The following is a 27,981-nucleotide window of genomic DNA, read 5'->3' on the forward strand; positions in this document are numbered from 1 at the left end:
TTCCACACCATCTTGCCAGCGCTTCCTATGTAGTCAGGGCAGTTCTCCGGCTCTACGTAACTTTACCCTCATAAACCATAAAGCTCCATGTAAAGCCTGTGGCCCTGTCACAGAACTTATAGAGCTTGACCCCGTATCTGGTACGCTTGTTGGGAATGTACTGTTTGAATGACAAGCGACCAGAAAATTTAATCAGGGACTCATCAACGCAGACAACTTGATGGGGAATAAACAAGGCTGCAAAACGTTGGTTGAAGTGGTTTATGAGGGGTCGGAATTTTGTAGAGCCGATCGTATTCAGGGTCTCCACAAGGACGACAAAGTTCATTGTCATTGAATTGCATGAACCTTAACATCTGCTCGTATCGTTTCCTGGACATGGAGTTAGAGAACCCCGGCATGTGGTCAGTCGGATGCGTGGACCAATTTGTCTGCAACATCATGAATTTATGTGTGCCCATGTTGAGGGAAAGGCCCAGAAAGGTCTTAAAATTCAGAAACCGTAATTGGTTTTCAATCTCTGGCAAGGGAAGGCAACTCGGGATTAACAGCGATGTGTTGACCAGCATATAAATTAGTTTGGTCCACAATAGAGATCTTCCGTGAAATACAGTGAATAAAAATCAAGTGGCGTAAAATCAGCTGTATCCACCCGAATACCGGGTTGGCCAGTGAATGGGGGGAAGTACGGGTTCTGCAGAAGTGGTGGGCACCCAATCAGGATTGGCGAATTCTGCAGGAAGGGCACTATGGGAACGACGGGCCTGCCTTTGTCTTCTTCTTGGTGGCAGTGGGACACTACTTGTGCTTGCCACCCCGCCAGCTTGAACTGCACTTATGGAACTCGCCACGTCACCATGTGTTAGTGCAGTGCTGGATGTACATCCAGGGTGTACTAGGCCGCTGGTGCTTGCCAGTTCACCAGAAGGATGAGCGGCTCTAGTACTTCTCTGCTCCATACGAGGGACCTGCGGGTTCTTGCACCTCAACAACATCAGAAGATCGGGGTCCGGTACACCTGACCTTAGCAGGGACCTCATCTTCGTCGTCAGAGCTATCTGTCATGAAGCCGCTGTCCTCTACAGGATCGTATTCCGAGCCTGAATCTGACAGATAAATGACTTCCTCTTCACTGTCATGCACAGAAACGTGTAGGCCTCTTCACTAGTGTACCTTCGCTTTGCCATTTTGGGCTCTAAATTTAGTGGTACAACTAGTGAGACTCACAGGTAAAAAAAGCACCTAGGCTGTCAGCGACTGTATAAAACACTACCAAAAAAAACTGTTGGCGATCGCAGGGATGAAGCCTGACTCTGTGAATGCTGCAGTTATGTGTGTTGTGTTTTGTAAGTGACAGTGATCGATCAATACTGCACTTGGGTGGGCTGGGCTGGGCGGAGGGGCAAAACGCAGGTGCTAGCAGGTATCTGGACTGATCCCGCTAACTATGCTTTTTTTTGGAACCCTAAACTGCTGGGAACGCTAGTATAGATCTGATCAGATCAGATATTGATCTGTTCAGATTATATACCACTAAGGGAGGTGTATGCTTTGCGCGTGGGTGTTAGCGGTACAGGCACTAACCTAGCGCTGCCTGGGGCGACGCAGACCCTATCTGACCCTAAAACCTAATTAATATCACCCGCCGGGTGATCAGGGGGTTAATCCTTTATTGTGTAATAAAGGGCAGGTGACCTGATGCTATAAAAAGTGAACGAACTAACCAGCGTCACCCGTAACACTTATATGGTGATCACTGGTGAAAGGGTTAACTAGGGGCAATCAGAAAATCACAAAACCTGGCGGTGAACCTAACAAATAACTAGCTACCTAGCGGCACCAGTGACAGTGCAGCGATCAGAAAAACGAATGCTTAGTGACACTGGTAAAAGGGGGTGAAAGGGTTAAATGGGGGGGAAATCAAGGGGTTAAACCTTTATTGGGGGGGTAGGGGGCTACCCTGGACCTAAAGGGGCCTAACATTAACTGCCCTGACATTTTTTACAGTCACAACTAAAGTAAATAAATGATCACTGCAATCAGTGACACTGTGACTGGGGGGGTGATCGGGGATGGGGGTGACTGAGGTGATTTGTGTGCCTATGTGTACCTACATGTCAGTGGACTGTTGATGCACTTACTTGGATGTCTTCTCTCCTCACCGTCCGGTTAAAAAGACCGCCACGGGGAGAGTGACATCACTTCCTCCTGTCTGTGTTTACACTTACACAGGCAGGGGAAACTTCTCATTCGCCAGGAGCGATCGAGAGGGGATGGCCTGAAACTAATGGCCATCCCCGCATCCCGGATCGCTCCTGAAGCGAAACGGACCGCCGCAGCCAGCGAGAGGGGGTCCTATCGGACGCCCCACCCGCTGGAAGGCAGGCACGTACGGGTATGTGATTGTGCCTGTCCGTGCCATTGTGCTGACGTATAATTACATGCGGCGGTCCTTAAGTGGTTAAGCTAACCTAAGCAATTTTGGTAGTTTCAGATTTGGAGTGAAATTAATTCTAATTGCTGTATGAATTTGTATATCTTTTTATATCTCAACAAAACTGACTTCTAAGTTTTATAATTGGATTAGTTATAGTATGGGTGTTGAACCATAGATTAATTCTAAACGCATCTTTATTTAAAAAGAAATCTTTGTTAAATCACCAAGTTTGTATATGGTTAACAAAATTGTCAATATACACTAAAAGAGGTTTAAACTTGTATATCTGTTTGTTTGAGAAGAAATCGCAACTTGTTAAAATCAACACCTAGTTTGTATCATAGTCTGTAAAGCCACGGAAAACTATTTACTAAGCCGTCATGAAGTGTTGAGACATGGTATTTTTGTAACAAAAGCTTGTGGTAAAATTTCTCAACATTTGCATCACAAATCTAACTGATTAACTGATAACTAGTTTGAATTTATATCTTTTTGTATATCACCAATATAATTGACGTTAAGTTCTTTGTATAATCACCAATTATATTTGATATTATTTTGCACTAAATTTTTAGTTAATATGTATATTTTAGCATACTGCTGTATTCCCTTTTTGTCTTCAAACTAGCATGGATAAAACAACATTTGAAATATTTGGTTTATTTAAAAAAAAAAAAAAAAAGACGTGAAAATATCCTAAACCATAGATTTTTGCATAAATATAATACTGTTAATATTACAGGGTCCATCCAGAATATATAAGGCTGAAAAACAGACTCTGAATGCCCAAATCACTACCCAACAATTGAGGGAAATTTTCTTTTTTGTGAATTGGAGCCAGATAGGAGCGACAAAAGAACAATATTCAGGTTGAGAATAAAGGCAAAAACCAGCTTAGCCAAGAAAAAGTCCTGAGGACACTAGCAAAAAAGGGAGGCATGATGTTTCTGGGTAGGGTTAGCATGTGCTGGAAAATGGCTTTTCTGTTGCCATTGTTAATTTCTCCTGTAGGCGGCAGTATAATCAGTTTAAGAATTTTAAAAATTTGAGTCCCTTAATGAATGAGAAAGAAAAAAGGATTTGTTAATAACAAGCACCACATTTCATTACCTCACAAAGAGACTTTGGTACAGACGTTAATCTGTTCTGCTGAAGCTCAATTTTCTCAAGGCGTTCCAAATGATTTACAAGAAGAGACTTTTTATTAATTAAGTCTATGTTTTCCAGGTCATTTGCAGACAGATCTAGGGATCGAATGTGCTCTTTTTCTGTCAGTGAAGAGGCGCTATCAGTTCGCTTCATGTGTAATGGAAACCTCAGCGCTAAATCTATAAGAAAAAAAAAATGTACCCAGCAGAGTAATGTAAAAAAATAAAATAAAAATTTAAAACAATAAATTAACACAGTATTGACACCAAATCATAAAAATAAGATTAGCAAGACCAGAAAAAAACAGGATTTTTGTACCCGTAAAATCCTTTTCTCCGAAGTTCATTGACGACACAGCTCCAGTAATCTTGACCGAAGGATTATTACGACACCTTGAGGAGAGGACTAGGCAGAACATGTAATATATGTGAATAACAACAGACCTTTACAGTTCCGCCCAGGGGACAGTCCCTCTGGTAACAACCCCTCAGCCTGCTTCCTGCAGCTCAGTATGTCAACAAGCAGTATAACGTAAACCATTAGGAGAGGAGGGTGCTGTGTGCATCAATGAACTTAAGAGAAAAGGATTTTACGGCGAGAACAAAAATCTTAAAATAGAAAAAAAACTGTGCAAAACCCAAAGAAATATAAATCAAAAAAAGTTCAAAAACTCAAGAGCAAAAAAGAAAGTGTAGCGCTAATTACTGCAAACATTATATCAAAGTACTAAAAAACAGGGATTATATGATAAAATGGTGAATACTGCAAAGAAAATAATGAAGTGTCAATGTGCTCAGACAGTGACAATGTGTAAATGACAGCAGTATATGCAATGCTTATCCCAGATCAGAAATCAGTGTATATAAACAAATATACATGCATAAACTTTATTTTAATATCATCGTGAGCTATTCCATATACAAAGTCCCACACAGTGAATAGTAGAATCAAGTGATCTGTGATTCAATTACCCAAATTTGTGGTGATAAAACAGAAAATCCCACACAATGAATAGTCCAATCAAGTGATCAGTAACTCAATCGCCCAAAATTGTAGTCAGAGTGAGTCTTGAATCAATCTCGGTAGCTTCACAGGTGGAAATCAGATAGAGAGATAAAACACTCTTACAAGATAAGTTGGATACAAGTACCATATGGCAATGTATCATGTATCATACAGGCTTGAAGTGCTGGAACCACTAGCACACAGGGAGGACGGAGCCAGACGACCCAGGCTACGAGGCGGCCATCATGGAGAGTAGCGCCTATCCACACCAAAAATCTTATGATGGAAATGTCTCAGCAAAGGTTCCAGAATGGCTCAGAACAATCCCATGGTGTAAAAAACAAAAAGGCAAAGAACGCCAATAGTGCAGGTCAAAAATTATCTAAAACTTTATTCACATCTTAAAGTAAAACAGATGTGACATAAAACGTGATCACATAAAAAGATTAAAAGCAATGTGGGAAGCGTAAGATAAGCGTAGTTTCCACGCAATAGGTCATTGACTGAGGAACTAGGAAGACTAGGAAGTCTTCAAGGAAGACCACTTTCTGGGAAAGAGTGAACAAGGGGATTTCCCTGATGTTCTCAAACAGCAGTTTCTGAAGCGCTGATAGCACCAGGTTCAGATCCGACGGACGCAAGGGTGGATGCACCGGAGGGCCTACATGCTGGACCCCTTGTAGAAAGGTGCTCACTAGAGAGCGAGACGCCAGGGGTAGTTGGAAAGGACAGCCAAGGCTGATATATATCCCTTGATGGTGCTCAAGGCCAGCTTCTGGTCCACCCCTCGCTGCAAGAACAGCAGGATCCTGGAAACAGAATCGGTGCATGGACACCACCCCATCTCCTCACACATGGAGATATAAGCCTTCCACGTACGATGGTATATCTTCTGAGAAGATTTTCGTGCCCTCAGCATCGTGAGATTACCGAGTCCAGCAGACCTCAGTTCCTTAGTACCTGGCTTTCAACAGCCATGCGGTTAAAACCAGGGATGCTAAAGCAGGAAGCCAAGGAGCATCCACCACCAGGCGTACTAGGTCTGCATACCAAGGACGCCAAGGCCAATCTGGGGTAATCAGTATTACTGGAATCCCCTTGGCATCCACTCTGCGGAGCAGACGTAGTAACAGTTTGGAGCAGAGGGAAGGCCTAAATCAGCCGGTACTGCTCCCATGGAGCCACCAACGTGTCTGACACGTCCGCCCAAGGATCTCTTGTCCTGGACACGAACCTCCACACCTTTTGATTGAGCCGAGAGGCCAGGAGATCCACATCTGGTGTGCCCCACCACACGCAAAGAAGCCTGAACACCTCCGGATGCAATGACCATTCTCCTAGGTCCAGCATCTGGCAACTTAGATAGTCCACCTGCCAGTTTTCTACTCTCGGGATGTATATGGCCAACAAGGCCGGTACATGTCGCTCCACCCACTGAAGGATGTGAGCGACCTCTTGCGCTGCAGCCAAGTTTCTTGTTCCTCCTTGATGGTTGACATATGCCACCATCGTGGCATTGTCTGACTGGATTTTGATCGGACGCCCTCGTAGTCTCATTGACCATGTGGAGTGGCATAGCCTGATCGCTCAAAGCTTGAGCACATTGATCAGTAACTGGGATTCCTCCCTCGACCAGAGGCCCTGGGTCGATTGTACTTCCAGTACTCCACCCCAGCCGGTCAGGCTGGCGTCCATTGTGATCACCATCCTATTAAGAGGCAGGAACGATTTCCCCGGACCGAAGTGCCAGAGATCTCAGCCACCAGAGAAGAGAGTCCCTGGCTAACTGGCTTACCTGAATCTGCTGAGCCAGGGATAACCGAGATTTGTCCCATTTGGACAATATCTCCCTCTGCAAGACTCTGGTGTGAAATTGGGCGTACGGTACCGCCTCGAAGGAGGCTACCATGAGGCCCAGAACTTGCATGCAGAAACGCAGTGACGACCACCTGCGGTTCATCAGCAGCTTCACCACGGCTCTGAGAGTCTGCAGTTTGTCTGAAGGGAGAAACACTCTCGCTTCCACGGAGTCCAGCAGTGAGCCTAGATACTCCAGGCCCTGAGTCTGCACTAGTACCAACTTTTTGAGGTTCAACACCCCCCCAAACTCCTGTAGAGCTTGCACGGTGATCGCCACATCCTCCCTCAATTCTGAGGTGTAATCTGCTCTCAGAAGGAGAACGTCTAAGTAACCCATGATTGCGATCCCACGTTGTCGCAACAACGCCAAAATTGGTGACAATACCTTGGTGAAGCCAGGCCAAAGGGGAGAGCCACAAACTGGTAGTGATCTTCCCCCACTGCAAATCGCAGAACCCTCTGATGCCTCTGAGGCAAATGGGTATATGCAAGTGCGCGTCCTGGATGTCCAAAGATATCAGGGAGACCCCCTGATGGAGTGTAGTGACTATGGAGTGAACTGATTCAATTCTGAACCTTTGTACTTTCACAAAGCAATTGAGGGCTTTTAGGTCCAGGATTGGATGTACCCCTTCCTTTTTGGGGACTACAGATTGGAGTAGAATCCCTGAAACCTTTTTCAGTTTTGGAACAGGCACTATTACCCCGTGGCTGAGCAGGTTCCTTACTGCCCCAGAGCCTCCCGGTGAGCCAGGGAGTAAGGGTATGCTGGAAGGATAAAAATCTGTTTGGTGGCCAAGAGAGAAACGTTCTTGTAGCCTGATGAAATCAGTTAGCAGACCCATTTGTCAGACAGACAGGAGGCCCACCGAGCTGCAAACACCCGAAGGCGACCCCCCCACCTGTGTTTCGGCCAGAAGGCAAACCTTCATGCGCAAGTACTTTTGCTCACAGGCTTGCGAGATCAGGGACGCTTTTGCCCCTCTACAGTCGTCCTGTCGGACTGGGAGCACTTACCTGAAGCCCATGAAAAAGGCTCTTTTGAGTGGAAAAGGAAGGCCCTTGCCTGCGGTATGGCTCCTTACCCTTCTTGGACTGGGGGAGCAACATGCTCTTCCTACCTGTGACATTCTTAATGTTTCCAGCGAAGCTCCAAATAGCCACTCACCAAAGAAGGGCATTTCAGCCAGATTAGGCACCGTAGCACCACTGCCGATACCGATGCTCTGGAGAGCAATGGGAGTGTGTCCAGGGCCACATCACAGACGTATTTAAGGCCATGCACCAACTGGTCTGCTAGTTCTATGCAAACTGGAGGGGACTGTTGCTTCTCCAATTCACGGTGCAATTGTTTTGCCCACTCAGTAAGGGTCACTGCCTCGGTCTTCCTGTCCGTAGGGTCCTTAAATGCAGGAGCCCCCTCTACTGGAATCGTGGTTACTTTATTTAACCTGGATACTGGGGGGGTCCACGACGGGGGGAATCAACAATTTTTTAAGGAGGCTCTCTTGAAAGGGGTACCGCTCAACCATTCTTTTTGGGACCGAAAAGGTCAGTTGTGGGCTTCCCCATTCCTTGTATATGAACTTATCAAAATAAGTCAGATAAGGAAACACCTTAGGTGTACGGGCTGGCTTACGGGACCCAAAAGGATCCTGCTGCATCCTGTATTTTCAGGGTATCACGCACAACAGTGATAATTGCTCCAACTAGAACTTTTTCCTGCACGGACCCGGACACGGAATCATCCTCACTGTCTGAACGGTCCTGGTCAGCGTCATCTGACACATCAGAACAGGGGCTGCCAGTCACTGCGGGGCCCAAGTCTGAATCAGAGCTCTCCCCAGAGGATGGGGGGAAGGGCCCATTTTTTATCCCCTTGCGCCCGCACACCGCCTCCACCCTGGCAATGAGCGTTTCAAGGACCGCCAACAAAGCATCCAAAGGCACTGCACTGTTTGCAAGTGAGCCGGTTGCAATTGCAGGGTGATCTGGGGAGGAAACGCCAGCTTCTGACACCATGCTGACCAACTCTGTCTGCCACTCTTGGGGACATAGGACAAAGTGCTCAATCCCACCGTCCTAGCTGCTACAGACTGAGGGGCCCCCACCGCAGGACTTGCCACCCTGACTGAGTGCTGCACCATGCTGACACTGATCGCTGTGTCCTGTGTCAGCTCACAAGTGTCAAGGAACAAAAACTGTGCTTTTCTGTGGCACAGGAACCAGCGCTGGGGAGAAAAACCGAGCTGAGGCCACAAGAAAATGGCCGCCGGCCGTCCTTGTGTAGAAAAAAACTGGGAAAATGGCCGAACTCGAAGAAAATGGCCGATGACCATGCTTCTCACAGAGGCCAACAGAAAATGTCCGACAATCATGCTGTACACAGAGAATGTACTGAAAATGGCGGCGGTCAGTGCTATGGCGGCAGCACATGCAGAGCCCACAGACACCAGCAAAGAGACAGGTGACAGCACAGGGACACAGACAGCCAGCACTTCCCCCAATCATGGATCAGAGCCCCCCGGAGGACCCCCGGCCCAGTTACACACCGCACTACAGCCCAGTCATGCAGCATCACCCACAGGAGGGAGGGAAAAACAGGGAAAGAGGAAATCGACCTCCCAGGGAATGTCCAGCTGCTCTGTCCTGCCGAGACAGGGAGAGCTGTACTTACTGTCCAGACGAGCTGGAGGCATCCCATCACAGACCCACCCCCGAGCAGTACGGGGTGGCTGCGGGTCACGGCACACTGTGACAAAGACATCCGTAGTCCAGTCATATTTGTGCCCCAGAGCATTGCGCTCACCTGCCTTCCCTGGAGCCTGAGGGGGATGTCGTGGCCGACCCAGTGTGTAGCTAGGGCCTGTACACGCTCGATGGCCAGCCTGGGGAGACTACAAGGATCTATGTTATGTCAGCCTGTCACCCAGCCGACTGTTGATATAAGATCGCAGGATCAAAAGCTTGCGCAAAAAGCAAAAAAATTGAAAAAAACCCCAGAACCGATGGTCCCGCAGGAGCCTAGGTCCTTCTCCTTCACTAGGCAGAAAAAAACTGAGCTGCAGGAAGCAGGCTGAGGGGTTATTGTCAGAGGGACCACCCCCTGGGCAGAACGGTACAGTTCTGTTGTTTTCCATGCATTACATGTTCTGCCTAGTCCTCTCCTGAAGGTGGCGTAATAACCCTACGGTCAAGATTAATGGAGCTGTGTCCATCAATGAACGAAAGAGAAAGGTCAATTTGGTTTGGATACAGCATCGCACGATCGTGCAATGGTCAGTTAAAGCAACCCAATGCCATATCGCAAAAAATGGCCTGGTCATTGATCAGCCAAATCTTCCGGGGCTGAGGCGGTTAAGGTAAAAGACCTTATGCTCTTATAACCACTTTAAGAGAGAGAACCCTTGATTCTTTTTAATATTGGTCAAATTATTGCAATTAACTGAATATTCAATAAGAAATAAAATGCACAAAAAAAACAAACAACAAAATAAGGCTATGCTAAAATACACAACAGATGGTACTAAGCAATTTGGATGTTTCCCCCTTTCACCATGGGGCAGCTCACTAGAATCCATTCAATTAACATTTTTACATTTCTGTAAACAACATAGTGAGTTCATAGCTTTGAATAGTGACAGGCGATCTTGTTTTTTATTCCTTGCAAAAAAAAAAGAAAGCAAGATCGCCAAGTAAAAGTACCACATAAGACATATATTACACATAGTTAGGCACATATTTAACCCCTAGATGTTAACCCCTTTCCAACCTGTGTTATTAGTACAATGACGGTGTATAGTATTAGCAATGATCACTGTATTAGTGTCACTACTGATGTCAGTGAACCGCCCAGCCAGCATCTAGCGTCAGATTGTCTGCCATATGATCACAGTCCCACTATAAGTTGCTTAACACCGCCATTACTAGTATATAAAAATAAATAAAAAAATTCAGTATCAATACCAGACACTATAACTTTCACACAAACCAAATAATATACATTGGGATTTTCTTTACCAAAAAGACATGTAACAGAATATATTTTGGCCTAAATTCATGAAAAAATTTGATTTACAATTTTTAATTGGATATTTTTTATAGCACAAAAAATAGGATTTTTAAAACAGCTTACATGTAAAATCCTTTTCTTGGAGTACATCATAGGACACAGAGCCTCAAGTATTTACTTAGTTGGTTATGAGCCTACCTTCAGGTGTTGACAATGGTACAACCAATACAGGAAGAGGACTCCCCTACAGTGCCTTGCGAAAGTATTCGGCCCCCTTGAACTTTTCAACCTTTTGCCACATTTCAGGCTTCAAACATAAAGATATAAAATTTTTATTTTTTGTGAAGAATCACCAACAAGTGGGACACAATTGTGAAGTGGAACGAAATCTATTGGATTTTTGAAACTTTTTTAACTAATAAAAAAATGAAAAGTGGGGCGTGCAAAATTATTCAGCCCCCTTGCGTTAATACTTTGTAGAGCCACCTTTTGCTGCGATTACAGCTGCAAGTCGCTTGGGGTATGTCTCTATCAGTTTTGCACATCGAGAGACTGAAATTCTTGCCCATTCTTCCTTGCAAAACAGCTCGAGCTCAGTGAGGTTGGATGGAGAGCATTTGTGAACAGCAGTTTTCAGCTCTTTCCACAGATTCTCAATTGGATTCAGGTCTGGACTTTGACTTGGCCATTCTAACACCTGAATACGTTTATTTGTGAACCATCCCTTTGTAGATTTTGCTGTATGTTTGGGATCATTGTCTTGTTGGAAGATAAATCTCCGTCCCAGTTTCAGGTCTTTTGCGTACTCCAACAGGTTTTCATCCAGAATGGTCCTGTATTTGGCTGCATCCATCTTCCCCTCAATTTTAACCATCTTCCCTGTCCCTGCTGAAGAAAAGCAGGCCCAAACCATGATGCTGCCACCACCATGTTTGACAGTGGGGATGGTGTGTTGAGGGTGATGAGCTGTGTTGCTTTTACGCCAAACATATCGTTTTGCATTGTGGGCAAAATGTTTGATTTTGGTATCATCTGACCAGAGCACCTTCTTCCCCATGTTTGGTGCGTCTCCCAGGTGGCTTGTGGCAAACTTTAGACAAGACTTTTTATGGATATCTTTGAGAAATGGCTTTCTTCTTGCCACTCTTCCATAAAGGCCAGATTTGTGCAGTGTACGACTGATTGTTGTCCTATGGACAGACTCTCCCACCTCAGCTGTAGTTCTCTGCAGTTCATCCAGAGTGATCATGGGCCTCTTGGCTGCATCTCTGATCAGTCTTCTCCTTGTCTGAGCTGAAAGTTTAGAGGGACGACCAGGTCTTTATAGATTTGCAGTGATCTGATACTCCTTCCATTTTAAAATGATGGCTTGCACAGTGCTCCTTGGGATGTTTAAAGCTTGGGAAATCTTTTTGTATCCAAATCTGGCTTTAAACTTCTCCACAACAGTATTACGGACCTGCCTGGTGTGTTCCTTGGTCTTCATGATGCTCTCTGCGCTTTCAACAGAACCCTGAAACTATCACAGAGCAGGTGCATTAATACAGAGACTTGATTACACACAGGTGGATTCTATTTATCACCATCAGTCATTTAGGACAACATTGGATCATTCAGAGATCCTCGCTGAACTTCTGGAGCGAGTTTGCTACAGACCTGGAAAGCCCATGTTTCTTCAGAATGTGGGTCTCAATGTCCAGGCCGTTAAATTTAGCATTCGTAAAGAAGGATGGAATATCAGACCCTGGGATAGCAGATCTGGCCTTAGTGGGAGGAGCCATGGACCCTCCACTGCCATCTTTACGATCTCTGCGTATCATAACCTTCTGGGCCATGCTGGTGCTACCAGTATTACCGGCTTTCTTTACAGTTTGATCCTGCAAAGAAGTCAAGGCAGCAACTGAATCAGGGGGAAATGCATAGATCAGTGACCAACGGGGTCACCAACGCATCTGTCTACGTCTGGAGTCCCCCATCTTTGGCAAATAGCCCGAAAAATCTTGGGATGAAAAGACCATTCCCCCAGGAATAACTGCTGGTGGCTTAAGTAGTCCACCTGCAATTCTCTAGTCCCGGAATGAAAACTGCCGATAGGCATGGGACATTCTCTTCTGCCCAAGTTAGAATCTGGCTTGCCTCTCTCTAAGCTGAGAGACTTTTGGTGCTCCCTTGGTGATTGATATATGCCACAGCCGTGGCATTGTCGGATTGGATCCTGACAGGACAATTCTTTAACCTGGAGGTCCAGGTTTTCAGAGTCATATACACTGTCCAAATCTCTAGGATGTTGATGGGCAAGGCTCTTTCGGTTCTTGACCATTGTCCTTGGACAGTCGTCTTCTCTAGTAGTTATTCCTTCCAGACATCTGAGTACCTCAGAAGTCTCCCCCCCCCCCCCCACATTAGTATGCTGCCTTGCAGATCTGCGGCCCCAGGTCTTCTTTTGTGCCTGGGTTTGACCCTGGGATCTTCCCGTAGAGTCTGACGCCAGAAGCTATCGCCCCTGCCTAGAGATGGATGCTCCTGGCGTGGAGGAAACCGTCCGTTTAAACTAGGGACGCTCATATTTCCTGTCGACTGACAGAAGAGTACTCTTTCCGCTAGAAATTGTTGGAATGTATTTATCCAAACTATCACCAAATAGTTGTTCTCCCTGAAAAGGAAAAAAACTAGTTAGAAGGTTCTTACAAGGCGTTTCAGCTGACCAGCCCTTTAACCAAAGAGTCCTTAGCATGTGTACTAGTACAAGCGCGAGGAGTGATGCCTGGTGAATATAATCCTTCATAGCATTTTTGGCAAAGCATAATGCCTTTGGTAGCTCGGCCAACTCCCGGGCCTGTTGTGCAGGGAACTCGTTTAGAGCATCTGTGAACTGATCCTTTAAGGCCTGGCAGATGTCTATAGCTGCAATTGCAGGCTGAGTGAGATACGGTCCCTGCTAAAAAAAAAAAAAAAAAAAAAATAGGATTTTTGTACTCGCCGTAAACTCCTTTTCTCTGTAGTTCGCTGACTGACACAGCTCCTTTACTTTAGACCATTGGATTGTTATGCCAACTTCAGGAGAGGACTAGGCAGAATGTGTTAACATGTACAAAAAGAGAACTTTATAGTTCTGCCCAAGGGGAGGTCTCTCCAGTAACAACCCTCTAGCCTGCATCCTGCAGCCTCAGTACGTCAACAAGCAGTATAACAAAACAATAGGAGGGGAGGGTGCTGTGTCAGTCAGTGAACTACAGTGAAAAGCATTTTAAGGTGGATTTTACGGTGAGCAAACAAAAAAACGTATTTTCTCTTACGTTCACTGACACAGCTCCTTTACTTTAGACCATCGGGACGTTCCCAAGCAGTGTCAAAACAAGGGGTGGGAAACAGCATAAAAACTTTACACACAAAAACAGAAGTGCTCCTTAACAGGGGAGTCACCACCTTATCTAACCACATCAGAACTTGCGGTAACAATGCAACAGTGCATTTTACTTAAATGTAACTGTTTCCTGTCAAAAAAACAGAAAAAATTAAGTGCAATTGCAAATTACATGGCCGCCTACAAAACTTTGCGGCCAAAAACAGGCATCAGCCAATGCACTGACTTCCTACCTTGTAGAATTTTGTAAAAGTGTTTACACACTTGATTTACACATTTGAGCGACAGACGCTTGATGTCGGAAAGCCCAAGAGGTTCCAATTGCCCTGGTGGAATGGGCCGTAATCGGAAAGGTTGGCACCTGCCTTTTCAAGGCGTAGGCCTGAACCACAATCTGTCTGACCCACCTGGAAATGGTGGCCGACGAGAACGCCATGCCTTTTTTCAGACCAGCTACCGCAACAAACAGAGTCTGAATTCCAAAAGGGAGCCGTGGCAGATAAATATACCCTTAGAGCCCGGACCATGGCCAGGGAATGGAGGGCCACCTCCTTGGGATGTGTCGGTTTAGGACACAGAGATGGTAACACAATGTCTTCATTGATGTGGAACGCCGAAACGACCTTTGGCAGAAAAGAAGGTTGCACACCCAACACCACCTTATCCTTATGGATAACCAGATAAGGCAACTTGCAGGACAAGGCTGCCAGTTCTGAAACCCGGCCACTAGAAAGACCACTTTCTGGGAAAGACTGTGGACAGGAAACACATGCAAAGGCTCTAAAGGTTTCAAGGAACCTAAGGAGACCGGACTTTCAGCTAACTCTGTTAGGGGTAGCATGAAAGCGGAGTGGACCATCTCCGTAAGGCCCTGTACTTCAGATTGTGAAGCCGATACATGGGCTGAAGTGTGTGAAGCAGTTGCCCCACCACTAGCTTCCAATGACTCACCCTGGCTTGGCATGTCTGATCTCTATGAAGAGGAAGATAGTATGGAGGCATGACTGGGATTCCCAGAGCCTGGGGGTGACACCTTAGGTATCTTTACGGTAGGTCTGGAAGACATAGTGCCAAGCACAAAATCAGAGGTACACACAAAATATTATTAACTTGACAACAGTTCTAGCAAGACAATGTCACCATAATAACAGTTCTTTTGCAGCCAACAATAGTTTTTCCTGTACTGGAAATGCCTGTTTACACCCTTATGTGCCAAGCGCTCTGGTGTCTCTTAGTGTGACAGACTCCCTCTCTTCAGCTTAAGTCTTTCTGAAACTGAGAGTGTCCATGTGATAAAGCCTCAGGTGGAACCTGATTGGTGGCCTCAGCACTTCCCCCTCAGGTCTGCGGCGAGTGCTGTGTGTGTGGATGTTACGTCTATACACAGCGCCAGGTGACCTTGTGGACATGCCCCTCTGCGTCCTCAGGCATACTCGCCCTTTCCTTGAATATGCCTGGTTCGCCAGTACTAATGGCATTCGGGTCTGCTATTGCAGACCTGAAGGGAGAAGGTGACGCTGGCCATTCCCTTATTGTCCACTGGTCACGGAAGCTGAAATGCCGCCTGAAACAGGGATCGAGATTAACGCTGCTCTGCTAGGAACCCGTTATGGCCAACACAAAGTAAGATGAGTATCTCTAACTTCTACAAGAGGGGAGGTGAAGAAGAGGAGGAGAGGTGATGAGGAGGGAGGGAGGGGGGGGAAGAGAGAGGGAGGGAGGGAGGGAGGGGAAGAGAGAGGGAGGGAGGGAGGGAGGGGAAGAGAGAGGGAGGGAGGGAGGGAGGGGAAGAGAGAGGGAGGGAGGGAGGGAGGGAGGGGGAGGGAGGGGAAGAGAGAGGGAGGGAGGGAGGGAGGGAGGGGAAGAGAGAGGGAGGGAGGGAGGGAGGGAGGGGAAGAGAGAGGGAGGGAGGGAGGGAGGGGAAGAGAGAGGGAGGGAGGGAGGGAGGGGAAGAGAGAGGGAGGGAGGGAGGGAGGGGAAGAGAGAGGGAGGGAGGGAGGGAGGGGAAGAGAGAGGGAGGGAGGGAGGGAGGGGAAGAGAGAGGGAGGGAGGGAGGGAGGGGAAGAGAGAGGGAGGGAGGGAGGGAGGGAGGGGAAGAGAGAAGGAGGGAGGGAGGGGAAGAGAGAGGGAGGGAGGGGAAGAGGGAGGGAGGGAGGGGAAGAGGGAGGGAGGGAGGGGAAGAGGGAGGGAGGGAGGGAGAGGAAGAGGGGGGGAGGGAGAGGAAGAGGGGGGAGGGAGAGGGAGGAAGAGGGGGGAGGGATAGGGAGGGAGAGGGAGGGAGGTGAAGAGGGGGAGGGAGGGATGTAAAGAGGGGGAGGGAGGGATGTGAAGAGGGGGAGGGAGGGAGGTGAAGAGGGGGAGGGAGGGAGGTGAAGAGGGGGGCGAGGGGTCTGTCAGCAGATTTATAGTCTTTAAAACCACAGAGGCACAGGGAGTTCCCCAATGTTATTCGCTGGAAACCATGCAGCTATAGGCCATGGTTTGAGGAAAAAACTGCTAAGCAGCTGTGTCAACCATTCAGCCACCACGCCGCCCATATAGAAGTTTATATACATCTCTGTATTAATAACTGCTGTATTTTTACCAATCCCTCAAGATTTCTATTAAGAACCCCCTCTGCCGCTGGGACCACACATGCTCTGAGACAGAGCTGCTTTAAGATATTGCACATAGGTAGTGTAAATTACTTCCTCTAGAGGAGACCTCTTTAACCAGTTGACGGCCAGGCGGCGCATCTCTTGTGGCGGAAGGGTGTCATATGACGTCCTCCCATTTAAACAGGAAATGCGCGCGATCGTGTGCGCGCATTCCTGTTTCTTCGGTGGCGGCATGTCACGGAGACACCGCTCGCCACCAAGGGGCGTGAACAGCCACTGGTTATGGCTGTTTACCATGTGATCGGCCGTGATGAAGTCACGGGCGATCACAGATGGTTACACCCCCACTGTGCATGGCGCGTGCACGTGATCGCGAGCGCGCTGCGCGTGCAGGTCGGTGGTGGCGTATTCCCGGGAACACTGTTTGTCAACAACGCTGGTAACCAGCCATTGGCCAGCTCTTTACCCACGTGATCGGCTGTGATCGTTTCACAGCCGATTACTAAAAGGTAAAAAAAACGCGGTAACGAGATGTTACCGGGTTCTCCTCCTCACACACCGATCGTGTGTGAGGAGGAGATTGCGGTAACATCTTGTTGCCGCTTACAGTGTACACTAATCACATTGATTACCCCTCCCCCCCAATAAAGAGGACCTGTCACCACCCATCATAGTATCTGTCACTCACCGTCCATCAGAGTACCCGAGTACCCGCCACAGCCCATCAGAGTACCCGCCACAGCCCATCAGAGTACCCGCCACAGCCCATCAGAGTACCCGAGTACCTGTCACAGTCCATGTGAGTACCGAAGTACCCTTCACAGTTCATCTGAGTACCTGTCACAGTTCATCTGAGTACCCGAATACCTGTCACAGTTCATAAGAGTATCCAAAAGCTGTCGATGACAATCAACACTGCGCTATCCCCAAGAAATTATATACAAAAAGAAGCTGCTAACACGATCACAAGGATAAAATAGTGAACAAAATACCAAATATTAAATTATAGTGTAGCGCTATATAAAAAAGAAGAAAAATAGTCTATTTAAACTACTTAGTGATATAACAATATTATATAAGTGTCAAAATTAAATAACACTCAGTGATGCTTCTCAGACTGCACCACACTTGCATAAAATCGTGAAAAATTATGAACTGAAGAAATCAAATAATGTGAAAAAGTCCAAAAAAAATAGTCTATTGTTTAATTTAAATTAAATCCAATCCACACGTGAGAGGGAAAGAACCATCCACCTTCTTCTTATGAGGACCACATGCAGGCACCCTGTGGCATTTCCATCACCAAATAGGATGTAAGCTTACCAAATTGAATGGATCCAAGCGAATATATATTCGAAGGATCAATCAGGCTTCTAAATACTCTTATATAGAGCTCTCCACCATAAGTGACTCTCCAGGGAATTTTCAACCAAGTACTCAAACGATGGGAAAATCTTCCGCTTTAAACTCCAACGCACATTATGGAACTCATACAGGGAGAAAATGAGGGCCACAATAGTGTAAATCCGTTTAAAATTTTTTTTAATAAAATAAGTAATGAACTTACATGTATCCAATGAATTAAGCGCTTATATCATATAAAAAATAGAGCTGCAGTAGGAGTCCCTACTGCAGCTCTATTTTTTATATGATATAAGCGCTTAATTCATTGGATACATGTAAGTTCATTACTTATTTTATTAAAAAAAAATTTAAACGGATTTACACTATTGTGGCCCTCATTTTCTCCCTGTATGAGTTCCATAATGTGCGTTGGAGTTTAAAGCGGAAGATTTTCCCATCGTTTGAGTACTTGGTTGAAAATTCCCTGGAGAGTCACTTATGGTGGAGAGCTCTATATAAGAGTATTTAGAAGCCTGATTGATCCTTCGAATATATATTCGCTTGGATCCATTCAATTTGGTAAGCTTACATCCTATTTGGTGATGGAAATGCCACAGGGTGCCTGCATGTGGTCCTCATAAGAAGAAGGTGGATGGTTCTTTCCCTCACGTGTGGATTGGATTTAATTTAAATTAAACAATAGACTATTTTTTTTGGACTTTTTCACATTATTTGATTTCTTCAGTTCATAATTTTTCACGATTTTATGCAAGTGTGGTGCAGTCTGAGAAGCATCACTGAGTGTTATTTAATTTTGACACTTATATAATATTGTTATATCACTAAGTAGTTTAAATAGACTATTTTTCTTCTTTTTTATATAGCGCTACACTACAGTTCATAAGAGTACCTGAGTACCTATCACCGCCCTTCAGGGTACCCAAATACCAGTCACCAGGCCATCAGAGAACCTGTCACCAGGCCATCAGAGTACCCGAGTACCTGTCACCAGGCCATCAGAGTACCCGAGTACCTGTTACCAGGCCAGAGTACTCAAGTGCCTGTCACCAGCCCATCAGAGTACCAGAGTACCTATCTGAAGTCCATCAGAGTACCCGAGTACCTATTTGCAGCTCATGCCTCATAGAATATACGTTGGGGTGTTTGGAATTACCCACAAAATGACCCCGTTTTGGAAAGCATTGTCCTGGTGCTCCAGGACCTTCAAAAGTGTGATAGGTAGGAATGAAATGAGATGTGTCATTTATGCTCCTAGAACGCCTGAAGGTACTACTTCAATGTTCGGCATCTCTATGTGACCAGGCTGTGTAAAAGTCGTACACATGTGGTATTGCCATACTCGAGAGGAGTAGCAGAATGTGTTTTGGGGTGTAATTTTTGCTATATACATGCTAGGTGTTAGAAATATCTTATAAATTGACAACTTTGTGTATAAAAAAATGCGTTTTCATTTTTTTCCACATTTTCCAAAAACTTCTGGAAAAAAAATGAACTGTTCAAAAAAATCATTATGCCTCACAGATTATATGTTGGGGTGTTTGCTTTCCATAATGGGGTCATTTTATAGGCAATTCCATTGTTCTGGTACTCCAGGGCCTTCAAAAGTGTGGTAGGTGGCTGTGAAATGAGATGTGTCATTTTTGCTCGTAGAACGCCTGAAAGTACTACTTTAATGTTGGTGCTCTCTATGTGGCCATGCTGTGTAAAAGTCTCACACATGTGGTATCGCCATACCCGGGAAGAGTAGCAGAATGTATTTTGGGGTGTAATTTGTTGTATGCATATGCTGTGCATGAGAAATAACCCGATATGACAATTTTGTAAAAAAAATAAAATAAAAAATATCTTCATTTTTCAAAGAAATGTGGGAAAAAATGACAACTTAAAAAAAACTCACCATGCTACTTAATACCTTGGAATGTCTACTTTCTAAAAAGTCATTTGGGGGGTATTTGTACTTTCCTGACTTGTTAGTGTCTCAAGAAATGAGATACACCTGATGTACTGAAGGCCTGATCAGATGTTATCAATTTTCAGTGATTGGCACCATAGTTTTTAGACTCTATAACTTTTACAAAGACCAAATAATATACACTAATGTGGGTTATTTATACCAAAGATATGTAGCAGTATAAATTTTGGCCAACATTTATGAAGAAAAATTACTAATTAGCAAAATTTTATGACAGAAACAAAGAAAAGGGCATTTTTTTTCACAAAATTTACTTTTTATTTATTTATAGCACAAAAAATAAAAAAAACCCACTAGTGATTAAATACCACTAACAGAAAGCTCTATTTGTGTGGAAAAAAAGGACACAAGCTTCATATGGGTACAGTGTTGCTTGACTGAGTAATTGTCATTCAAACTGTGAGAGCGCTGAAAGCTGAAAATTGGTCTGGTCAGGAAGGGGGTGTAAGTGCACTGTATTGAGGTGGTTAAGGCATATAAATATTGCTTCTTCCCTTACCTTGTCCTCACTGCAGGATACTGCTGATTTAACAGACAGATCCAAACTACACCTATCACGGCAGGCAGCGTAGATAAAACTTCAAAGACCGGGGCCCTTTAAATAGGGGTTCCGCTCCTTTGGACCTGTATAGAACCCTTCAGTACAACTTTAGTAATGTATCAAGACCAAAAAGAGTCCTGGTTCCTAGGGCCCAGGTGTCAGAGAGAAGCTTACAGGCAAAACCTCGTTCTTGAATGGAAGTCCAGGTACTATCCTAAGGCCTCAGTGTCAAGGATGGATTCAGCTATGGAGGTTCTTTTAAATCCATCATGGATCCCTCCAGGAGCTCCTCCGAGCACATCTTCACTCGTGACCAACACCTTAGACACTGGCGAAAAGACGGAGGTACTCCTGGAAGGAGGGGGGTTATATAGGGGAGTCAACTTTCTGTATTGGTTGTACCAGTGTCAACACCTGAAGGTAGGCCCATAACCCACTAAGTAAATACTCAAGGCTCTTTGTTTTATGAAGTACGATAAAGAAAAATATTGTTTTTCTTTCCTTTTTAAAAAAAAAAAATTTCCACTTATATCGAAAAAATTTAAAACCCAGTGGTGATTAAATACCACCAAAAGAAAGTTCCTTTTGTGTGCAAAATGACAAATTTGCTTAAAGTCTTGCATGGCCACACAATTGTAAATTAAAATAGCACAGAGCTGAATAGCAAAAAATTCTCTGGTCATGAAGGGAGTACAATCTTCCAGAGGTCAAGTTAAATGCAACTTGAAAGTTATAAAAAGGTATAATAATGTACATGTATGGATGTAAAATACGTTTATAAAATATACACAACCACCTACTTGGATAATCAAGGCTTACAAAATCTTTTCTGCGACGTATAACAGGTTCATCTCCAAATGCACCCTGTTAAGGAGAACACAGATAGGATCATTTTGAAAGGAAAACAGGCATATGACTCAACAGAAAGAAGCAAAAACTTCAAGCATCCACACTGTGACATTCAGAACTTGTAAGTGACAATAGCAGAGCTGTAAGCATCAAAAGTGTTCATATTTTTCTGCTCTGCAACAGATCCCTTTTGTTAAACAGTGCAAGAAACCATTTGCCATGCTTATGTTGCAGTTTTATCTGCCGAGTCAGTAACACAAACATGGCATGCCCCAGCATTAGAATAAGGATAGACCAGTCTCTCCTCATCAAACTTTACATAAACCGCTTCATGAAACCAACCACCACCAAAACCAACATCTTCCTTAGATATCTGACAGGCCAAGTTATCTATGGGACTGTCATTGGCCAACCTTTTCCCACATAACTGCAGAGAATGCAATTAGACGGTACTAGGTTTGGAGGACAGAGTCTCCCATAAAAGGTCATTGTCAAGTGAAAAAATAGGATTTTTTTTACTCACCGTAAAATCCTTCTCTCTGTAATTCACCGACCGACACAGCTCCTCTCTGTAACTAAATGGGTTGTATAGCCTACCATTAGGAGAACTAGGCAAAATTGTTACACAATACACAGAACTTTAATCCCGCCCCTGGGGGGCAGACCCTGTGCTATCAACCCTCCTCATTGCTCCCAGCAGCTTCAGTATAACGTAGAAAAAAGGAGGGGTGGGTGCTGTGTCGGTCAGTGAATTACAGAGAAAAGGATTTTACGTTGAGTACAAAAAATCCTATTTTCTCTTATATTCACCGACCGACACCTCCTCTCTGTAACTAAATAGGACGTCCCCAAGCAGTGCCAAATGAGGGATGGGAAAAAAAAAACAGCATAAAAACTTCATCCACCATGGCAAGTGGGAACTAGTGAAACTAAACCCACACAAAAACAGCAGTGCATGGAAAAACTCCACCATATAACCGGGTATCCTCAACAGGAGTGATCCCCAAGACCGCAACATTGCGGAGGTAATGCAACAGAGCACTAACAAAACAGTACTGCGTTTTTATCGAAAAAACAGGAAAAACTCAATTGCAACTAATCGGCCGCCTGCAAAACTTTGCGGCCAAATCCAGCATCAGCCGATGCACTGATTTCTACCTTGCAGAACTTGGTAAACGTATGGACAGACGACCAGGTCGCCGCCTTACACACCTGAGTGAAACACTTGGTGTCGGAAGGCCCAAGACGTTCCGATTGCTCTTGTAGAGTGGGCCGTGACCGGAAAGGGGGCATCTGCCCCTTCGAGGCATAGGCTTGGACTACAATCTTTCTGATCCACCTGGAAATGGTGGCCGACGAGACCGCCATGCCTTTCTTAGGACCAGCCACCGAAACAAACAGTGAGTCTGACTTCCGAACGGGAGCTGTAGCAGACAAGTACACCTTTCGAGCCCTAACCACATCAAGAGCATGAAGGGTCACCTCCTTGGGGTGCTTTGGCTCAGCACACAATGATGACAATACAATGTGCTCATTGATATGAAAAGCCGAAACCACCTTCGGTAGAAAGGACGGATGCGGACGAAACACCACCTCATCCCTGTGGATGGCCAGATAAGGCGACTTGCATGACAATGCAGCCAATTTGCGAGACCCTTCTGGCCGATGTGATGGCCACTAGAAAGACCACTTTCTGTGAAGGGGTCAACAAGGGAATCTCCCTGATATTCTCAAATGGCGGCTTCTGAAGCGCCGACAACACCAGGTTCAAATTCCACGGAAGTAACGGAGGACGCACCGGAGGGACTACATGTCGCACCCCCTGAACAAAGGTACACACTAATTAGTGAGATGCCAGGGGTCGCTGGAAAAAAAACAGCCAAAGCTGAAATTTGTCCCTTGATGGTGCTCAACGCCAACTTCTGGTCTACACCTTGCTGAAGAAACAGCAGGATCCTGGATATAGAGAAAGAGTGCGGATGCCACCCTTTCTCCTCACACATGGAGATATAGGCCTTCCAAGTACGATGGTATATCTTCCTGGAAGAAGATTTCCACTCCCTCAACAAGGTTGGAATCACCGAGTCCGACAGACCCCGGTTCCTCAATACCTGGCTTTTAACAGCCATGTCGTTAAAGCCAATGGTAAAGCGGGGTGACAGATTGGACCTCGAGATAGGAGGTCCTCCCGCAACGGCAGTCACCAGGGAGCGTCTGCCCCCAGACGCACCAGGTCTGCGTACCAGGCCCGCTGAGGCCAATCTGGGGCAACCAGGATCACTTGAATCCCCTCAGCTTCCACTCTGCACAGCAGGCGTGGCAACAGTTGTAGTGGAGGAAAGGTGTAGATCAGCTGGTACTGATCCCATAGAGCCACCAGCGCATCTGACATGTCTGCCCACGGATCTCTGGTCCTAGACACGAATCTCGGTACCTTCCGATTGAGACGGAAGGCCAATAGATCCACATCTGGTGTGCCCCACCTCAGGGACAGCAGCCTGAACATCTCCGGATGCAATGCCCATTCTCCTGGGTCCAGCATCTGTCGACTCAGATAGTCCGCCTGCCAATTTTCAACCACTGGGATGCAAATGGCCGACAGGGCCAGTACGTGTCGCTCTGCCCACCGAAGTATGTGAGTGACCTCCCGAGCAGCGGCTGAGCTTCTGGTTCCTCCTTGGTGGGTGATTTATGTACGCCACAGCCGTGACCTCAACCACCAGATCAGGGAGTCCCTGACTGGCTGACTCACCTGGATCTGTAGATCGAGGGACAACGGATATTTGTCCCACTTCGTCAAAATCTCCTTCTGCAGGACTCTGGTGTGGAACTGGGCATAAGGTACCGCCTGGAAGGAGGCCACCATGAGCCCCAGCACTCGCATGCAAAAACGGAGCGACGACCACTTGCGGCTCATCAGTAGATTGACCGCTGATCTGAGAGTCCTCAATTTGTCTGAGGGGAGAAAAATCCTTGCGTCCAAAAGTAACCCCAGGTACTCCAGATGCTGAGTCGGTACAATCACCGACTTCTTTAGGTTCAACAGCCACCCAAATTCTTGCAGGGTCTGCGAGGTGATTGCCACATCCTCCTCTAATTCTGAGGCAGAAGAAGCTCTCAGGAGATCGTCTAGGTAACCCACGATCGCGATCCCGCGTTGTCTCAGCAATGCCAATACCGGAGCCAGTACTTTGGTAAAGACACGGGGGGCTGATGCCAATCCAAAAGGAAGAGCCACAAACTGTTAGTGGGCTTCCCCGACTGCCAAACGCAGAAATTTTTGATGCCGAAGGCATATGGGTAAGTGCAGGTAAGCATCCTGAATGCCCAAGGAAGCCAGGAAGTCCCCTTGATGGAGTGCAGCAACTACTGAGTGAACTGATTCCATTCTGAACCTCTGCACTTTTACAAAGTGATTGAGGGCTTTTAAGTCCAAGATTAGACGTACCCCTTCCTTCTTGGGAACCACAAACAGATTCGAGTAGAATCCCTGGAAGCGTTCCAATTCCGGAACTGGTACAATCACCCCTCGACTCAGCAAGTCCCTTACCGCCCCCAATAGAGCCTCCCAGCGAACCGGGCACACGGGTATGTTGAAAGGGGGAAGAATCTGTTTGGTAGCCAAGAGAGAAACTATCTTGTAGCCTGTGGAAATCAAATCACAGAACTATTGATAAGATAACCGGGAGGTCCACCAGGCTGCAAACTCCCGAAGATGACCCCCCACCCGAAAAGTGGGTGGGGGGCAAACCTTCATGCGGTAGCACTTTTGTTCGCAGGCTTGTTAGGCTTACGGTTCCAGGGACATTTCTTTTTTTTTTTTTTTTTATTCTTTATTTAAATTTTTCATTTAAGTTGCGTACAATACATAATCAAGTATTAAAAGAAAACCATAGGACCAAAATACATTCATGCCCTTCAATTTTTCACATTATCCTGGTTTTCTTTCTTTACTTCTCGAGTTCTTCTAAAATATCTCCCTCCCACCCCTCTCCCCACCCCTACCGACCCATTACCTCGTTAAAAATCATAGATTGTCTAAAGATTTTCCAGTATTTCCATTTCACATGGAATCTCTTTCTTTCTCTTTCTTCCTCCATTCCCAGCCCTTCAATACTATACATTTCCTCAACTTTTCCTAGCCATTCCTTTACTTTGGGTGCTTCTATTTCTTTCCATTTTTTCGGAATCAGACTTTTTGCCACGTTTATTAATGAGCTTGTGAGGGAATTCCTATACTCCTTAATTGGGGTATCTACTGCATGGAATAGGCATAACCATGGGTTCTCAGGTAACTGTATTTTAGCTATTACTTCTATATATCTTATTATTTCTCTCCAATATTCTTTAATCTTGGGACAGTCCCACCATATATGGGCCAAACTTCCCGTTTGTCCACAATTCCTCCAACATTTCCCAGATTGTCCCTCCTGGTACTTTGCCATTATATCTGGGGCCCTATACCATCTTACTAAAATTTTATAATTTGTTTTTATCATCTTACTATTTTCCGTGGATCTGTGCACCATCTTCAATATTTTTTCTATATTTTGGTTTTCACCCCGTGCTCCTATCTCTTCTTCCCATTTTTTCTTGTAACATATTTTATTAACATGCAATACAACAGTTACACAGTACAGATCACTTGTTGAAGTGCAGGATTACAAATCGTTTTGTGATAATGTAACAAATACTTTATATTCATAATGGGCGTCAAAACCCGAACAGTAAAACAGAGTGGTCACAGAAGAATATGTTATAAAAAAATGCACAACAAATGTATGGTAAGGAAGGTTATGGGTAAGAGGATACTTAGGAGCGAGGAACGAAGCCTTCCTGAGTTTGAGGGCCGATCCCGAGTAGGGATCATGGTACTGCGTAGTGGAAGGTTTTCAGTGGGGGGGGGGGGTATAAAGAGAAAAGGGGAAGAAAAGAAAGAAGCAGGAAAGATGGAGTGGGGGTAGTGGAGAGGGGGAAGGAGAGTGGACGGGGGGGGGGGGGGGAGAGGCTGGCCGGCCCGCCCGGGCACGGGGGTCCATGAAGAACAAAGTTTCGTACAATGGTGAACAGGCTATTTCAGCAGTCCAATGCATCTAAGTCAACATCAAGAGGCAAAAAGTGATCAGCCCATGGTTGCCAAATTTTATTGTGTCTGGGGAGGCGGTCAAGGAGCTTGGCCACAATCCTGCAGTGAATCATAGCCTGTGTTACTCTATTTCTAAATGCGGGCAAGGGTAAAGTAGTGGTCTTCCAGGCGTGTGCTATGGTTTGTTTCGCTGCGGTGGTGAGTTGGAGGAATAGTTTTAGCTGATTACGGGTGCAGCACTCGGGAGATTTGTTAAGTATAGCAAAGATAGGATCTGGTTGTAATGCGAATTTAAATAGAGTAGATGCCATTTGGAACACCGCCTCCCAAAACTGCCGGACTATCGGGCACGTCCACCAGATGTGCAAGTGGGTGCCAATATCAGTGCAGCCCCTAAAACATAACGCTGAGTATCCTGGAACGTATTTGGCGATTCTAGCTGGAACTAGGTACCAGCGTATTAGCACTTTAAAATTAGCCTCAGAGGCAACAACATTTTGAGATGCGTTTTTGGTATTAGTCCAAATCTCGCTCCAGGTGTCAGCGTCTAGATCTCTAGAAAAGTCAGTCGACCATCTCATTGCATAGGCTGGAAGGGAAGGGGGGGGGAGAGTGAGGTGGGCATATAGTTGTGATATAATGCCTGGGGCGTGTGGGTCTGAATCACATGTCTTTTCATAAAATGATATGTGGTGTTGAGTTGGACTGGGTTTAGGCAGGGATTGTAAGAAATGTAGGATTTGGAGATAACGGAAATATTCCGTATGGGGGAGGTGATATTGATCATGGAGGTCCTGGAAGGTTTTTGGTAAACCACCCTTCAAGAGGTCTGAGACTCTATCTATGCCTGCTCTGGACCAGGCTACAAAAAGGCCCGGCTCCTTGAAAGCTGGGGGGAAGAGCGGGTTACCAAAAATAGATAGCAATGGGGAGTGTGTAGATATGAGTGTGGAAGATTTGCGAGTTACGTCCCAGATTTTCAAAGAATGCACAGTAACTGGGTTTGTAAGAGAGCCTCTCTTGGAAGGGGGTAACCAGAGTAGGTTAGAAATGGCAATAGGGTGGACATCTACAGCTTCGAGGCTAACCCACAGGGGAACTTCTGATTTAGCATGATAAAGAGCTAGTTGGGCTATCTGAGCTGCACGATAGTAATGTGAGAAATTGGGCACCCCTAGGCCGCCCTGTGTCCTGTGGCGGAAGAGTACGGATCTAGCGATTCTCGGTCTGGTTGGTTCCCATATATACTTAAGAGTTTTATTTTGTATAACACGATGAAAATATGGGGGTACTGTGATGGGAAGGACCCTATAGAGATAGAGTAATTTAGGTAGAAGAGACATTTTTATCGCTGTAATTCTACCCAGCCACGAGACACAGAGCGGTTGCCAAGAAGCCAAGATACTTGCAAATTTCCTGAGTAAAGGGAGGTAATTCGAGCGATAAAGGGAGGACGGGTCGCTTGTCAGTTGGATGCCCAGGTAGGGAATAGAGGACGAGGACCACAAAAAAGGGAAGTTACTTTGTAGCCGCATGAACTCGTCTGTTGGCAGGGACACATTGAGGGCTCTGGACTTGGCTTGATTAACTTCTAGGCCTGATATTGCAGCGAAACTATCTAAAAGTTTACAAAGATTAGGTAAAGTGGTATGGGGAGCTGTAATGAAGAGCAAGGCGTCATCGGCAAATAAGCATAGCTTATGGGTTGTCGAGGCTAGTTCGAGGCCGCGTATATCGGGGTGTG

General features: G+C 45.7%; 1 protein-coding gene across 3 annotated transcripts in view; it reads right to left on the bottom strand.

Moving 5' to 3' along the window:
• The window catches only part of LRRK2 (leucine rich repeat kinase 2), a 474,491-nt gene that overhangs the window by 215,847 nt on the left and 230,663 nt on the right, over window positions 1-27,981 (bottom strand). For all 3 annotated transcript variants that reach the window (XM_077468371.1, XM_077468370.1, XM_077468372.1), the window contains 2 exons: window positions 21,103-21,166; window positions 3,548-3,765 (listed from right to left, as the gene is read on the bottom strand). In XM_077468371.1, coding sequence (XP_077324497.1) covers window positions 3,548-3,765; window positions 21,103-21,166 — 282 coding nt within the window. The remainder of the gene's footprint in view (window positions 1-3,547; window positions 3,766-21,102; window positions 21,167-27,981) is intronic.

Source organism: Lithobates pipiens, unplaced genomic scaffold, assembly GCF_037356315.1.
Source record: "Lithobates pipiens isolate NorthernLeopardFrog02 unplaced genomic scaffold, aLitPip1_a1.2 Scaffold_8, whole genome shotgun sequence".
Taxonomy (NCBI): Eukaryota; Metazoa; Chordata; class Amphibia; order Anura; family Ranidae; genus Lithobates; species Lithobates pipiens.